Genomic DNA, 17085 nt, shown 5'->3' on the forward strand with positions numbered 1-17085 from the left:
CCAGACCGATGTACTTCATGGTTAATCTGGTAAGCCCTGTCTCCAAGAATGAAAAAGAAAGGAAAAAGCCAAGGAATCAAAGGCTATGGTCGATAAAGGAACTTCAGTCCTTTGTTTCTTTTTCAGTATATCATGAAGTGTATCTTCCATGGCAAAGCCACTGTACTGTTCTTCTGCTTACCTTGGAAAGGGATAGCTTTTTTGTGAATTCTTCTAAGAATTTTTTTCATGACTTCATATAATGTTTCAGCTGTAAACTCCTTTTGCTATTGGTTATGACAGGCCCACTTTCATGTCTCTCATATCCTGCATAAACATAATTAATTCTTCCATCAGCTACCTGCTAATTTGGTACAGCAGCTGTTTTTTTTCCTAAATGCTGGGGTCCAATCACTGCAGTAAATACAGTCTAAACAGTGTTTATAAAGAAATATAGCTTATGTTCATAGTGTTTGTGTACTTAAACAAAATGTAGGTTGAGATATTTGATTAGGTCCACCACTTTAAGTATGGTTAGCATCCCTTTTTAGATAAAATCCTCGGCTAGATGTGCGGACAGTGTGCATAGTAACTTAACTTTGGAGGCCTACAAGATGTTGCATGCAAGCTTTTGCTCCAAATATGGGCAATAAGAAACACACTTTATATGCAAAGTCAAAAATAAATTTTTAGTCTCATTTTACGAGTCTAATCTGTATACAATAAACAGCTGTTGTTAGTCAAGTTGCATTGATACCAACATTCATAGTCCAAATTATCTCAGTAAAAGTCTCATTAAACGCTGTTGGAAGTTGTTCTACAAAAACCTCCTAGTATTTATTGTTTTTTTCTGGTGTTGCGCTTAATGTTCCATTGCCTGTTTGGGTCTGAGGGCTTCAGTGTGGATATGGAGAAGAAAGGTAAAACCCAGATATGTCACGTTCCGTCCTCGATGTAGGTAACCTCTGCTGCTAAATTATTTCCCTTATTCACTACCCACTTCCTCTCTGTGATCGTAAATGAGACCAGCTATGTTAGTCAATTCAGCTTCATTTGTTGGTTCTCAGAACATTCACAAAGCAGAGGTGTTAGTAGCATCCCTCAGAAAATAACTGTTTTCTCCTGTTTGGGTTATTCTAGGAGTTACCATCTGCAAATGGTTAATCACCTTCAACATAAATTGTTCAGTTAACTGGATGCTGAGTTGTAAGCACTACAGTTTTGAGAGTTACAACAATAACTTGAAGTAAAAATGATTGAGAATCTATTGTGGTATTTGTTTTTTACACTTGGTTCAAATTCAACAATACAAAGCAATTAAAACTCTGCTTTTAAATAGAGCATCTGTATTTATAAGAATGATACTGAATTTATTGGCTGACTAGGCATTCTGCATATGTCAGTTTTGTGTTAAACATGACCTCTGGTTGTTAACAGCCTCAAAGATGGATAGTCCTAAAAGAATTCCCTTAGCAAGTCTTGTTCCCTCAGTAGTAGCTGATGCCATCAGGTTCTTCCATGGATGTCCCATTCTCATCTGACTGGCTGTCCTTTCATACTGAGAAAGACATTGAATGAAGGCTGGAGTGAAGCAATGGCAGAACTAGGGAATTCTTTCAGTGATCATGAATGTGGTTAGACATGCATCTGTTGGGTTTTATTTTTGAGGAATTTCTTAATATATCAATAAATGATCTGATGTGGTAATTAAGGTGGTGGGGAGGGTATGAGAGATGCAGGATGGCAGGGAAGTAATACCTTTAATTCCTGCATGCATAGCAGCTCTGTTAGGAGGTGATGTCTTCATAAGCTGTTGAGCCAGCAATTAGTCTAGCAATAACTAATCCATTGATTCCTGCATTATCAAGTGTGTAAGTTCAATAGACACTATTGTCTTACAAAGCATGGTATAAGAAGTCTTCACTAAGATCAAACTGAGAGCACAAATAATAGATGTACTTTCTAGGGACCTTATCAGAATGTGTGATGAGCCAGAAGGTTTGTATTGTGGATCTCTTTGTAACTTTGATTTTCAGGTCCATGGTGTGTGCATGAAATCACTTTCTTATTTCATAGGCTCTCAGTGGAATACCAGAGAGCCTATGAAATAAGAACAAAATAAGACTTCACCACTCATCCTGTGATGGTTGCTTCATTTTGGCTCTTACAGCTATTATTCTTGCTACCAGTGATTCAAATTCTGGTACCTGATTTGCGGTCAGCCTGAAATCAACTCTGAGGGTGTGAATGCTGCTTATATAGCCTTGTCATTTTATCTCTTTCCTTAGTACCATGTATCATGGCTTTCTATATATTTTGAGAACATCTAGAATACCGTTAGTATTTTCAAACAGTGATGGAGATCATTGTATAACACTTGATAGCAGGTTTGTGGGCTTTAAGCCCATTTGGACTCGATGATCTTAAGGGTCTTTTCCAGCCTAAATGACTCTATGAATGTTTCTAGTATTTTAAGTAGCAAAAATTGTTCCTATGCTAAGAATATCTGATCTTACTGGCAGGGTGTCTATGAAAGTGTGAGCCCTATCGGGTAAAATAAATCCTTTGTTCTGTGAGGGAAGGAAAACGTAAGGGGGGAAATTAACCCTGTCACCCAGCAGAGACGAGGCTGCTGTAGCTCCAGTTGCTGGTCTGTGGTCCCTCTGACTCATGGTCTTATCCTGTTGCTGACACATGGGCCTTCATACAAACGTGCACACAAAGTAGAGCATCTCGCCCAGGAAAATAGTTGGAAATAGAATTTAATAAGGTAGGACAGATGGTGCTGTTTGAGGTACAGGACATGGCCACAGAAGTGTACCAACTAGCAAACTGTTTACACACAACTGGCCCTTTTTATCCCCATATCCTATCATTTTCCCATTCTTGTTCCTGTCCAAATCACTGAGATCCATCCTTTTCCCTGCCTTTGGTTCTTCCCTTAAACATTGCAAAATAAGTCTTGCACAATCCCAAAATGTTTTTCCTCTTCATCCCATAATGTGTCTTATACCCTTAAGAAGTAACAGCCCTCAGCCTGAAAGGTGCTCTGGAGAGCTGATCATGTTGACTCATGGGGTGGTTGTCAGACCTGGACATACGGCAGAGGGCTTGCTGGGATAGCCTTGGGAGGAGCCTAGACAGCATGTCCCTTCCTATGAATCAATAATTTGGGTTCCTCCCACCTCTTATTGTGCCTCTGTGTTCTCCTGGGCTTGCGGAGAAATAGTTTGATGGGTTAATGGCTCCTGTAATGAGTTTGGGAAGAGACAGGTGAAGGTATTATTTGGGTTCCACTACCCACTGCTGTCTTTCTGTGCTCTTCTCTTTGTGAGCAGATGGGCTTTTTAGCACATAGACTGAAGAGACAGTCCTTTCCTTTAGTCTTTATCCCACTGCGTGCATCTCCTTTCCTCTCATCCTTTGTACAGATAATGGGCATTGAAGACAACTTTTGATACGTCCTACCTATGTCAGTTGTTTTCTTTCATGCAATTTCTTTAATGTGGCTGTTTTTAAAAATATTAATTAGAAATTAAATCCCTATGGGATTTGAATATTGGTCTGATAATACCACCATTGAAATAAGTGATCACATTTTCTTGTACTATTAATAAGAAAAAAGTGCAGCTCAGATCTTTTTGGTACTGTGTGCACAATTTTTTTATATTTAAAGTCATGTGAGAACTCATCATTCACTCACCTTGCCTGCCAGGTGATTATTGAGACAATTTTTCCCTCTGCAGATGCTGTCAGCACTGTTACTGTGTACATACAGTAACTTGCTTTGCACCTCGTACACTGCTGGAGCTTGTCAGTAGGGTTTGGCTGCCATACTTCTGAGGCTGTAGTTTCAGAGAGCTTTGTGATGGAGCAGAGCAGTGGAAGAAACACTACTGTAAGACAGTTTTAAACTCTATTACAGTGTAAGGGAATCATAATGGAGTTTCTGCCAAGGCTCCTTGAGAATCTTCAGGGTGGTAAATGTAAAATGCTACTGAAAAACAGTCTCATAGTGTTGTCCCACAAGCAGGGTTTGGTACCTGGTGTGCAATTGATGTCAGATATTGAAAATCCTGTGGTAGATTAGAAAGTCCTGTTTTAAATTAAGTTAGTTAGCCAAGATCATTCCGATCTTTCCTATTCTTCCTGTTTAATGGTACCTCACCTGGAACACCAATTCCCATCCTTTCTGTTCTTCCTGATGGATGGTGCGTCCCTCTTGGCATGAAAATGAACTACTGACCCAATACAGAGCGACTTAGCGGTCGAAATGAGGAGGGGATACCTCCTCAAATGACCACCGAAGACCAGCTGAGGCCCCCCTGCATGTGGAGGAAGCATCTGATGTGTCATGGTTACGTAATCCTACGCATATGCATTAGATAGTGTGAATATGTACTAGGTAAGAGTAGGTTAATAGATTAGATGCAATTGTTGCTGTATAAAAGGGACACACCTGATGAATTTGGTGTACTTGATTTGTGGAAAGTCCCCTAAGCACCCTGCACAGAATAAAGCAATATCTCCCTTGAGTGTGTGAGATTGGTCTGTAGCACACCGGGTAACAAATCTGCTTTTAGGACAACACAATGAGCCAATCTTACACACAGAGCCCAGATCTTTCTTTATTTTGTGTCTGCGCAGAGACAGGTGCCAGGTGGTAAATCCACAAAGCTTGCACACCACACCAAAGAAAAACAACGTATTTATTCTGTCACATGATTAGTAAAAACCCGCCTAAATTTACATTCATTGGTTAGTAGTCACCATCTCATCTACTACTGGCCAGTTATATTTCAAATAGCCTCACTTGCTATGTAAATTAGCATGCATGCTCCTTGCAGTGGGGGGACAGTTTTTCCAGCCTGGAATTGAGTGGGAGGTCTAGATCCTTCCCTGCTACCTTTCCCTTGGTTCATGCTTCTTTGGCAGTCATCCTGCCTTCAGTGCCTTCTGGGGTAGGTTGGTGCCTTCTATCGGTGTTTAGTTCCCTCTTCAAGGACATAGTCCTTAGCAAAGCATGAATCCTTTATACACGGTAATCAGGCTTGCATAGTGAAGCTATTGAGTAATGGTCCTTCTTAAAGGACGAAGTATAATGTTTAACCCTAAATTGAGCAGTATCACCAGGCTAGGCCTTAACTCAAACTGTATGACTACAATGTTAACTCATATTCATGTGTTGACCATGGTTTACTTTTCACTGTGTTTCAGTTCTGACATTAAGATTTTGTTTCAGTTGCCTTGCCGTTTTTGTCTCCTGGAGAATGTGAACTGGCAGAATCTGCTTTATAGATCTTCCAATCTCTGGTGGTAGGAGGCATAAAGACATAAAAGCTAAGATACATGCAAACAGCTTGTTGCTTTAAATTTGAGTTTATGAGAAAAGACTCCTCATGCCTTTCGTGCTGGGGGATCTGGTCTTAGGAATGAGAACTGTGTGAATTATGTTTAATGGCTTCTCTGCTGTCCTAGTTAATTTTTTGTTTATCTTTTCCCTCGTCTTCCTCTTCTCTCCTACCTTAAAAAATCCCCAAACCAACCAAAACCCCTGCCTTTTGACCAAAAAAGACTTAGGGTTGTCTTTGGTTAGTTTTTGCTAACAAAATAGTAGTGTCTCTGTGTTATGTGTAGAATTCGGGTTACCTTTGGATAGAAAGCTCTTCCTACCTTCAATGTTTTTTCCTTTCCAGAGTTAACTTTTCTTTTTAGTTACTTTCACTTCTCCTTTCAATATCACATAAGTTTTAAAATTACAACCACTGTGCAGCCTATATTGTGGTTACATGGGTAGTTCATTTTTTTTACAATTTAGAAGATAATAGTTTTTAATGAATATTTCTGCAGTATTTTTGTACTCAGTATTTAATTTTTTTACTATTGTTTCTTTTCAGATTATGTATCTGAACTATAGTTTTCCTCATCTTCTGTAACACTGTGCTATGATGATAGGAATAGATTGTTGTTTGAATTAATGAGCTGCTTAAAGATTCCCTGTTATGTTTTTGTATAGTGTGTTAAAAAAATTCTAGCTTTCTCCTTTGAGTGCCCAGAAGTATTTAATTGCACTCTTATTTTCTTCTCACTCCTTATTGCCTTTGAACTCTTAACTCTGGATAATCTACTCTGAGTACCATCAGTGCATCAAAACAGATACTAGTTTGGAGAATGTCTAAGAGACTTTACTGTGGGAATGCTTTGTATCAAGACCATATGAAGCATTGTTTATTCTTTGGTTAATTTTAATGTTGGTCCTACAAAGACCTTAAGGGAAAAGTTTGCCCCTTTCAGAAAATTACTGTCCTAAAGCACTACTCCTGTATGGGTCTGTATGTATTTATTGGTAAAATAAATACAAAAAGAGGGTAGACATCTTCAGAAAAGATAGAAGGTTGCACCTGCTTTAAACTGTAGTGACACTTTGCATCAAAGCTAACTTTAGATATTCCCCATTGGTTAGGCTGATTTAAAATGCTTTTGATGTAACATGGAAGATTATTGAACTATATTTTTGCCATTTCCTCCTCTATGTGCTGGGATCGCCAGCAGCATCAATGGTAGACTTCATTACAACCAAGCAATGAAATTTCTATTCTTTCTGTATAGTGCTTTCTGTGGACCATGAAATTATTCGCCTGTATGGAATGTTGAGAGGTATTAACTTTTTTGAAGCACTATCAATATATAATTCTAAAGAGAAGTGTATGTAGAATACCCACACTGTACTTCTGTGCAGGTCTTGTGAATTTCCTTTTTTTTTAACATATGGAAATCTTATTTTTAGACTGCATTGTTCTAAATTATTTAAAGTAATTTGTTGACACATGTTTAAATGTGCTTATAATCCTAGTATCTCACTTTGTCTTATATGTTCTGCCTGATCAAATATATTCCAAGAGTGTGCTTCCTTCCTCTAGGACAAGTAGTATAGGATTTGGTGAACATGGGGAATATGAATGTTACGGCCTAATCTGTAATGTTGCAAAACATCTACCATTCAGTCTAACATTCAAGAGGTGCTTAAAAACAAAGCATAAACCAAAAATGTGAACAGGTGAAAGGAAGTGAAATATCCCTTTTCAAGGATGAATGGGCTCTCATCCCTGAATTGGTGCTGCCTGTTCCTAGTGGAACAAGAGTAGCTCTGGGACTGCATGGGGTATTTCATGGCAGAGAGCAAGGTGTTTCTGCCTGGCCAGAACTGCTATTGCTGCTGCTGTGTGGAGCAGGGGAAGGAAGAGGGGACACTTGGGGAACACAGACGGTAAGGAAGGAGCTGAGATTTTTCAGGAGAGATGGGATAAGAAGTGTAGGGCACACCTCTCTTAAAGCTAATTTAGTCAATTCTCTGCTGACTGAACCATGGGCTGAAATCTGTTATTTCAGCAAAAGTATCTTCCCTCTACCCCTGCTTCAAGTCTGCCTACAAAGAATCTTCAAATGTAATGGTTTGCTTCTTAGGTTATGCAATCGATAGTGAACAGTGGGGCATGGAGAAGTGACTAAGTCGTTCTTTGGAGCAGATGTGCTGCCTTTCATCAGTGCTCTGTGAGAGCCATTGGTTGAGAAGAAAAATCTGATATAATATGATTTTTTTAAGATTCTAGTCTAGTCACTGCAGTTTGCAATCTGGCTTCATCCCCCCATACTTACCATAGACTTCTGATTCTAAAGACAGGAAGGGAAATTGCTGTCTGGTCAAGTTGTAAGATGGTTTTTGCCACTGATGACTCTATACTATGCTTCCAATGATGATGTTACCCTCCCTTTTGCTTTTGTTGCATTCTCTTTCTTCCTATGTAATTATTCCTGTAGTGTGCTTTTCTTGTTGCCTGCTGGTTTGATACGGCACTGAAGGGCCCCATCATCCATGCTGAGCTCTTTTATGTTTATGCTATATTAATTTTCTGCTTTTGCATGTTCTTCAACCATCTGTATGTGAGTGGCTTGTAATCTTTTCTATGTTCCAAAAACTGTTCCTTTTCAGTTTTGAACAGGAAGAATTAAAGTCTTTTTTGTTTTCATCTAAACCTCTCTTAATGGATGTCTAATAGTCAATTCTTGCTCTGACTAGAGTGGAACACTTATACCCAAGTTTTCTTACTAATTTTCTTTGCTCTTTCTGATCTTAATTCCACAGACGCTATAATAACTTTATTTGTCATTTCATTTGGTAACTTTGATGTACTTATTAAGTGATATCTCAAGATACTTATCTTCAAGATATATTGAAGCCTCAGAATATTTTTGCATAGCATTTCAAAGATGTAAGTCTATTGATATGGTTGAAATCTTGTCCAAAATCTCTTATGCGTCAAATGCTACTGTAACTTTCTTCTGTGTTGACAAGTGTAATATTGCTGTTCACATCTGTTCGAAAGGCTGCTACAAAGATGATTAAGATTTAATGCATCTCATTGAGTATGTCAGCTGCTTTTGTGTTCTGTTGGTCCTTGCCCATATACATTATAACACAAGCTCTTACAATGAAAATGTTTAAAATTTCACTTAGTAAGTCTTTATTGAAAAGCTGATAAATATCTAGCCAGTAAAAAAACCTACAACCCGAAACAATTTTCCAAAGAAGTTTTTTGGCTCATGAAGGGGTAAAGTCAGAGCAATTGTCTTGTGTTGGTAATAAGTCCTAAGGATTATTCATGAAACTGTGAGTGTATCTTACTTAACTTTAATAAAGGAGCTGGTGGTTTTTATGCTTCTCCTAAATGAATTTCTAAATAATTGGAGCACAGAAAGGCACTAAGTTTTGGATAACATAGTGCAAATAAAAAATAAATAGAACAGTGTCGTAGTTATGCTAACCTGTCTTCTAATAAAAAGTAGCTTATTTGCATATCTGTATATTCTAATACAATGTCAGGAGTACAGCTGTTTCAGAGTAACAAAAAACATTTTAAAACTATGCTTTCGGTAAATAAGCCTGCTTTTTCATATTCTACATGTAATGGTTGGGAAGAACTCTTCATAAATGGGTTTTGTAGATATCTTTTCCTCCAAACTTTCCGTAAAATTCTCATGTTCTGCATGATTTCTCCATAATGTAATGGGATTCTGGTCTGTTAACTCAAGTGCTCAGGCAACTGACCGTTATATGTATCTGTATGAAAACCCTTTAAAATAAGACACTTAAATAACAGGCAAGTTACCACAGAAAAATAAGGATGTTAAGCTTCCAAGAACACCCATCTTAATTAGGGTTACATAGAATGGAAACAGTATGTGATATCTTATACCTTTTCTGTTTTCAGTTGGATAGATTTGCCAGTATAAGAATTCCAGGAAGTAAAAAGGAAAGACCTCCTCTGCCGCATATGAAGCAGTCACATTCTACAGATTGGTCATCCACACCTATGGATGCGGAGGATTTTGCTCCAAAATCCATGTCGGAAAGAGAAATCATAGCGTTGTTTGAAAAAATGATGGTAAGAGTCTTACGCTGTTTTCTTTTATTTAAAGAATGACAGTGTGACTAATTGACAGGTGGAGCGTTCTTTTGTGCATGTGTTGTGATCTTTACCTGAATTATTAATGTTGTTGTTACGTGTTTTTTAGGGCGTTTCTCAGGGGATGAAGTCTTTGAATTACTTTGACAAGATTTTCCCCCCAGTATATTTAAAATGGAAACTAAAGGTTTTTGATTATTAGAAGTGATACTATGCAACAGATTTTGAGGAGCAACAAGAAATGGGGAGTCCTGCTTGCTTTCAAGACAACCTGAAACTTTTACAAAAGCATTTTATGCCTTGAATGTCATAGCAGGGTTTTGTTCTGAACCTATATTCCATGTCACTCTTGCATAAAAAGAACTTAAGGTTCTTGCCTCCGAAGCAGCTTTTGTCTGCACATGCTGTCTCAAATTTGCTTCCTTCCTTCCTTAGCTGTCATTGTTACTGTGCTACAAAAGAGCAGTTGCTTGCTGGAAAGATCATGTGGCATTGGTACCACCTCAATAGGTTGAGGTTTTTTGTTATCGTGATGATGGTGTTTTGGGCAATTGAAAACTAAACATGGAATGGCCATGAGGGAAGAGAGTGACTGCAATCTGAAGAGCACAAGAGGACATTAACAAGGAGAGTGATGCCTAGGTTATTATTTCCTTCTCTGCCTCACAGCAAGTAACAAGTAACTCTTGAAACACAAAAGGACTACCTGGGGCTGGGATGTGGAGGAAATTAAATGTGCTATGAGAGAAGTACCTTTATGGAATTTGTAATTCCTAGTGCTCAATAATGTTAGTTTGGTTTTGAAGATGCTTTTGTGGAATTGTTGAGAGCTATGACTGAGAGGCAGGATTCGGGATTTTCATGGTTAAGCTTCTGAAGGGGAGGACTAATTTACTGTGTTACAAGCTTTTGTATTTGTACTTGTTCTCACATGGTTCATTTTTCTTGGTTTACCTTGGTGTCTATGATATTTTACTTCTGTTAAGAAAGTTCACTGTGAATGCTAGTTGCTCAAATGTTAGGAAATGGGAGATGTTTTTTTATAAAACTTGAACGTATGCCTTCCTGCACGTACCCCCTGCTACATAATCGTAGGTTGTATTTCTCTACCATCCCGCAGAGATTCTGCTGTAGGATATTGTGTGATGTTGAGACTATGCCATAAAAAAGGAATAAATAAATCCTGAGAAACCTACTACTGTGTGTCTAGGTAAACAGAAATGCTTATAATCCATGGATCCTGAAGCAATTAATTCCAATTTTATAAGTACTTTGCAAAAATATGTTAAAGTAATGATGACATCCTGGATAATTTGAATGCTTTTCTATTTTTGTTGAATAACAAAGCACTTAAACTGTCTTTGATAAACTACTTTATCAGTGTTATTTTAGCTATAACATGTAATATAGAAAGGATTCTTCAGATTATCCACACTCAAATGGACTGGAATAAAGCTAGTTTAGTCACAGTATATTACATAGCTAATTATATACTGTAGGCTCTAGTTTGCTGTTCTGATCAAATGAAGTGATTTTGGGGGGGTGGTGAACAATTTGAATGTTGTAGCCAGGCTTTTAGAGTTAATTTTGCACACAATAAAAATAGTCAATTGGTAAGTACTGAAGGGAGCAGTTTCTGAATTCTGAAGTTTCACTGAGTGCGTTACATTATACTTTGGGTTTTCCTGGATACGTACTGCTTCCTTCTCCCAACCTTTTATACAGTGGCATCCTGAGTGGTTTTGATAGCAAAAGTTATGAAAGAGCTCCTAAAACTGGACAGTTAAAGCTAATAATTAACTGTCATTTAGCTCCTTTTATTTCAGTTAGTGCTATTAGGAAAACATCTATGTGAAATGACTTATTTTATGAAGAGGTATTGCTCACCTGTAGAATAACTTTAAATGATTTAAGAAGACGTAAAAGGAATGAAGTATTTTATAAACTAAGCCACATCTGACGTGCCCTTTGTACTGCTGAATACTTCTAATCTCTATAAATCAATTGCTTTAATGATGTTTGATTTATTAAAAACAAAAAAAAAGAACTTACTTCTTACTGCACACACAGACTGAATATTTCCTATAAATAAACCTGCCACTACATCTAGGATTATGGAATATAGTCTGTACTGATAGGTTTCTTGCTTCCCCTTTTTTTTATTTTATTATTTTTTTTTTTAATGTGATTAGAAGGTAGATTTTTTTTTTCAGGAAAACCAAGCTCTTTGTTTTCTCCTTGTTATTTAAGTTCAGAAGTTATTTTTCAGAAAAATTAAAAGAGCAATTCTGAAAGAAGTGCAAAGCTGTTTTAAACACAAGCATGAACTTTGCAGTAGCTACAGGCTAATGTGAAAAGCTTTTTTTTGTTTGTTTGTTTTCCTTCCTCCTTAGGTAGGATATACATGCATTTCAATGTTATGAAAAAAACCTTGTGGCATGTTACAGGCACGGTACTGAAGATGTGATAACTCTCAGGAAACACTGAGAAAGACCTAGCCATATATTTTTTTGAAACTTAAAATGGAATACTTTGGTTTCAGTGTTCTTACATTCGTGTTTATGTAGGTTTTAAAAATACAATTTAAGTATTAAATAAAATACAGCTACCCCTATTAAATATACATGTAAAGTGTATTTTCATTTGAAGTCAGTATTGCTATACAATTACATCCCTGTGGAGAAGAATTCTGAGGCACAGCGTTCCAGAGACTTTTATTGGAACTTGCAAATTTATCTGGTAATGTCAAGTTGGACTCGATTTTAGTAATTTACAGTATGGGTTGCCATTTGTGTATCTCAACAGATGTGTTGCCTGGTAATAAGAATAGTAATAAATATGTTGTTGTGCATTTAATAGAAGGTAATTAATTAAACTGAAATACTACATAAGATGAGAAATACCTGTAACAAGCTAGGATAACAAATGAAAGGCTAGAGGGAATCCTAACATTGTAGTAGTTTTGGCAATCTGATTGATTTTGATTCCCCTCTCCTTCCTCCCCTTCTAAGCTAAGGAAATGTCTTAGATAAGGCGTAAAGATTTTTGAGCAGTTGTTGAGAACTTAAAATTGTAGTATTTTTCTGTCTTTGAAAGAATTTGTTATTGAAAAAATATTTAAAGAAGTAAATTGAAAAGAACTTCCTTACTTGTCCTTATTTTAAAGGCTTTTTATCAGTCCCCAAATCTTTGTCCAAATCCATATATCAATGTCAGAATTCATTGATGAATTGTAAAAGTCCTGCCTAGTTATGTAATTAACTGCTAAATGGTTGACCAATAAATTAAAATATTTAGATTGATTTGTTGTGCAACTGGTATAAATTTTTGGGTTTCCACCTGACCATTTAACAGCGTGCTTAACAGCCTTCATGTACCCTTCCTTTGAGCAGACAATTACTTTAGATTTTTGTTACTTGAATACTAAAGCCACTACTTTTTGTGGTTGGTTGTGTTCTTTCTCATCTTAAAAAAGCTGCAGTGACTTTTGTAATCTTTGATAGAGACAGGTAACTTTAAATATCTTTCACTTTTTTTTCCAAACGGTGTATACACAGAAAAAAAGAATTCCACTTTTTTATGTCTTGGAAGAAAATGATTTCTTTGCATACAATATATGATCCTAACAGTGTTTTTAATGTATGTGTATTTAAGCCTGGTTTTGTTGTGTTTTTATTTAATTTTAGTATGAATATTTGAGCCCATGCAGCATTTTTGGATCATACCAGGTTTCCCATCATTAAATAAATCATAGTTGTCTCTTGTTTGCCTTTCATCCAAGAAAAGCTACAAAATGCAGCATGCCCATTCAAGATAATGCCCACAACATTTGATTTAGTATGAGGTAACTTGCAAAATATTCAGGAATATGTGTGTCCTTATGCACTGCTAGAATTTTGGTTTGGGCCTAAGCAAATAGTTTCTCTGTGAATTTTTTGATCAAAGGAGTACACTATTTTGAGGAGCAGAACTATGAGAAAAGATTGACGATGTGCGGCCTCCTTTCCTGCAGCTCATTTAGATAAAGATGTTTTACATTGACTTTCAGATGTAGGTAGTAATGCAAATAAGCAAGCTAGCTGCCAAGCAGGCAAAATGCTATATTATTATTGCTTGAATGAAAGAACTTTTTACAGCATGCACACTATACTTATTTGATACTAAAAATATCAAATAATTATATACTGTATATATAGTCCCAAATATACAAATCTGATACTATAAAACACTATATAGTATCAAATAAATAATAAGTAATAATTTAAATTCATATTAGACTGAAGTAAGGAACTTTTTCTAGTCCTTAAAGAAAGGAAACGGTAACTTTTTTTAGGGGGGGGAAATCCAGAATCTACACAAAATTGCCCTAATTGTACTTTGAAGAAGTTCAACTTAAGGGGTCAAGCATTTTCTGCAATGTCTTCTCACAGTTCGGATTTATACAAAACTCTAAACGTTTCTAGGAACTGTGCTTGATTCTATCATATTCAATATGGAAACTAGCAAAGACAAGGAAACAAATTTCATTGTAGTATAAAATTTTGGTCTTTAGGCTTTTTTTTCTTAAAATTTTATGGTTATGAGTTTGCTTGCTGTTTGTCTTTCTTTGATTTCTGACTGGGTGAAATAGCCTTGTGTCAAGATGGTTACCCACTGATTTTGTAGCATTGCTCCTGCGAAAGCTGGTGGGGATTCACCTCGTGAGTTTCAGCTGAAAATAACTGCAGTAATTCTTGCTAAGCTTGAGTGACCATAGTAAGGCTGCATGTGCTCGTACCTAAATTGTTTCTTAAAGCCTTTTTTTTTTTTTTTTTTTTTTTTACATCCAGCATGATAGGAAATTTCATTTCTCACAGATGTGGAACTGATTACAATGATCAGAGCATTTCTAGGCTGGAACAGAAGTCTCTGTATCAGAAATGTCAACAAATAGCTCCTGTGTAGCTTTGAATGTGCATCTCCTCTTTTTGACATCTGGGTTTATGTTGAAATGAATGAATTGTGATGGGGTTTTGGTAACAGTTGAAGTTGTTGATTTAATGATGAAATCGTCAAGAATTTGGGCCTTACCTGTTGTACAGGTGAATATTATTTTGGGAACTACTCTCAGTGCAAAGCAGATTCTGCTGCCCAGGACTAAGTATTTAGGAACTGAGGAACAGAATTATAGAACAAATGGATATATCATTAAAAAAGATCTTTCTAAGAGACTGGTTTGAGTACATTTATAAATGTTTTAGGAAGTGTTAAATAATGCTTTTCTGTAGTTTAGTGTGTGTGTGTATGTGTGAAACTGTAGATGGTTTCTAAGAAGAGATTATGCTAGTAATGGTTGTGATGCACTTGTTCATCCTGGCATAGTTGACTGTTTTTTTTAGTCTGAGTTGCTAGGGAAGATGGATAAGGATTTTTATGGTTGTTAGTAACATGTAACTTTTGAAAAGTTTTTTGTGTAACAGCTTTCATTTGCTCAAGTTCTTATTTTTGTGTCTTTATTTTTTTAAATCAGTCTCTTACAGTTAAACAACTGTGTTGCTGGATGACATTTAAAGCTTTTTTTTTTTTTTCCCCTCCCATTCTAGGAAGATATGAATTTAAATGAAGACAAGAAGATGCCATTGAGAGAAAAGGATTTTAATACCAAAAAAGAAATGGTGATGCAATATATTAGCACTGCTTCAAAGTCTGTAAGTAAATTTCTCTGAAGTACACAAAAAAATGACTTAATATATACATTATTTCCTACTGGAGAGAAAAAGTGATGCAAGCATGTTAGATTCTTTCGACTAACTTTTGTTTCTCATAGACACAAACATTTTTAGAGGGCCATATCATTATTTTACAAGCTGCAGTGAAAGATATTCACTTGTACTTGAGGTGTGTCTTCTGAACACAGAAGAGCATTTCTTTTTGGTAAAGGTGTGGCTATTAGTGGAGATGGAAAGATTCTGCAGAAAACTTCTTGGAAAGGTTTGATGTGAACCTTTCTTCTTTTCTAGCACTGTTAAAAAAGAATTCCTTAACTGATTAGCCTTTTTCATACTTCAGTACAGAATTCATGTTTTGATGCTGTGTAATAGTTGGTAACAGAAGTGTTGCACATGAACCCAATTAGTGTCAAGTTTTTACTTATAGGGGTAATTATTGGTTGTTTTAGAGAAGCGCAAAGAGTTGAGTACTGGGCAGTTTAAGGATTGGGTTGGCATGTGTACTGGGCAGTTTAAGGATTAAGTTGGCATAAGAAAAACTGCTTAGTTTTTGCAAAGTGGGGACTGACTCCAGTGCTAAATGCTGCACTGCTAATATTTTCCTTAGACCTTTTGATTGCTTTAGAATTCATATATTTGATTCTTTGACTCTCATTGCTCCATGCATGTAGAGATGTAAGTAAAAATTGCCCATATGTAATTAAATACTGAGAAAAGAAGACATTAAATATAGTAATTTAAATGAGGTATTTATCTTGTTGTCTACTTCAATTGATGTACCTTATTAGTGTAATGGTCTAGCACTTTTAGGAAGGTAGATGCCTAGTGCAGGACCGAACTGTCTGGAGATTATTTTATTTAAGATTAGCTTATCAAATCTACTAGTCCTTCTGTAGCATAAAAGTTCTTTAGTACTGGAAGATTAGGAGGTCTAGCCTGTTTTTCTGTTTTTAGAGATATTTCATGGGAAATCAGGAAACTACAGGCTAGTAAATCTCACAACATTCTTGAAGTTTCTCAATCAAAAAAACCCAGCATGTCAAGGTTTATATTGCATTGATACCCCTAGTCCACACCCATTCTAAGACCTCAGTTTTTTGATCTAAAAAGTAATGTGATAATAGGACATGGCTGACTCTGCAGAGTTGCTGCATCTGCATTTATTTCTGGAATCTTAGCATCCTGATGATGGTGATGTTAGGACTCTTTCTCAAGAGAAAGGTTTTCATGTTTTTACTTCCTGATATTTAATACTTGCAATGAACTGAAGCTTATAGCAGAGTAGGTTTCATTGATCCTTCTTTCTGAGTGCCATTTGCAATAAATACTTGTTTTTTGTCTTTGGTTGTGATCACACTTGTTTTTTGGCAATGGAGCTTCCTGCACTATGCCCAAAGCAGCCATACAAGGTACTCTATTGAAGAGGACAGGTCTGTTTCCTCCCCCAACAGCAGTTTTTTCCTTTCTGTTCCCCTCCTCTGCTGCCAGCCCACCTATCTCCCTTTCTGCTATGGGAGATCACTGAAGACTAATTCATGCAGGGAAACTCTTGTCTTTACTGAACTCATTTTCTACTGTTGTGTTCTTACTGGAAATGGCATTCACCCATTGTATAACTGGGAGGAGCTGTTTCTGTGATGCATAGATTGAGCCGCTTGATACAGTAGTGCTTCAGATGAATTCAGCTTAGTGCTGGAGCTACTGGGATGGGAAACTCCTTCCCTCGTCCTTGCAAACTCTTTGTTCCTGGCATGCTCTTTCATGCCTCAAGCGCATTGGACTGTCTGAGTGCCTTCTCAGTCTAGAGAGAACAGTGCACTGCATTCCCAGGATACTTGGCTAAATTTTGGTGTACCTTGACTTGATAAAAGAGTGTCATACTTTTTCAGAAGAGCTGAAGTGCCATATAGCTCCTGACTATTATGTGCAACTAA

At 36.7% G+C, this 17085-nt stretch overlaps 1 protein-coding gene across 3 annotated transcripts in view; it reads left to right on the top strand.

The window, feature by feature from the left end:
• Positions 1 to 17085, top strand: part of DIAPH3 (diaphanous related formin 3) — a 242630-nt gene that overhangs the window by 15803 nt on the left and 209742 nt on the right. For all 3 annotated transcript variants that reach the window (XM_049815693.1, XM_049815694.1, XM_049815695.1), the window contains 2 exons: positions 9249 to 9422; positions 15026 to 15130. In XM_049815693.1, the coding sequence (XP_049671650.1) occupies positions 9249 to 9422; positions 15026 to 15130 (279 nt within the window). The remainder of the gene's footprint in view (positions 1 to 9248; positions 9423 to 15025; positions 15131 to 17085) is intronic.

Source organism: Accipiter gentilis, chromosome 13 (genome assembly GCF_929443795.1).
Source record: "Accipiter gentilis chromosome 13, bAccGen1.1, whole genome shotgun sequence".
Classification (NCBI taxonomy): domain Eukaryota; kingdom Metazoa; phylum Chordata; class Aves; order Accipitriformes; family Accipitridae; genus Astur; species Astur gentilis.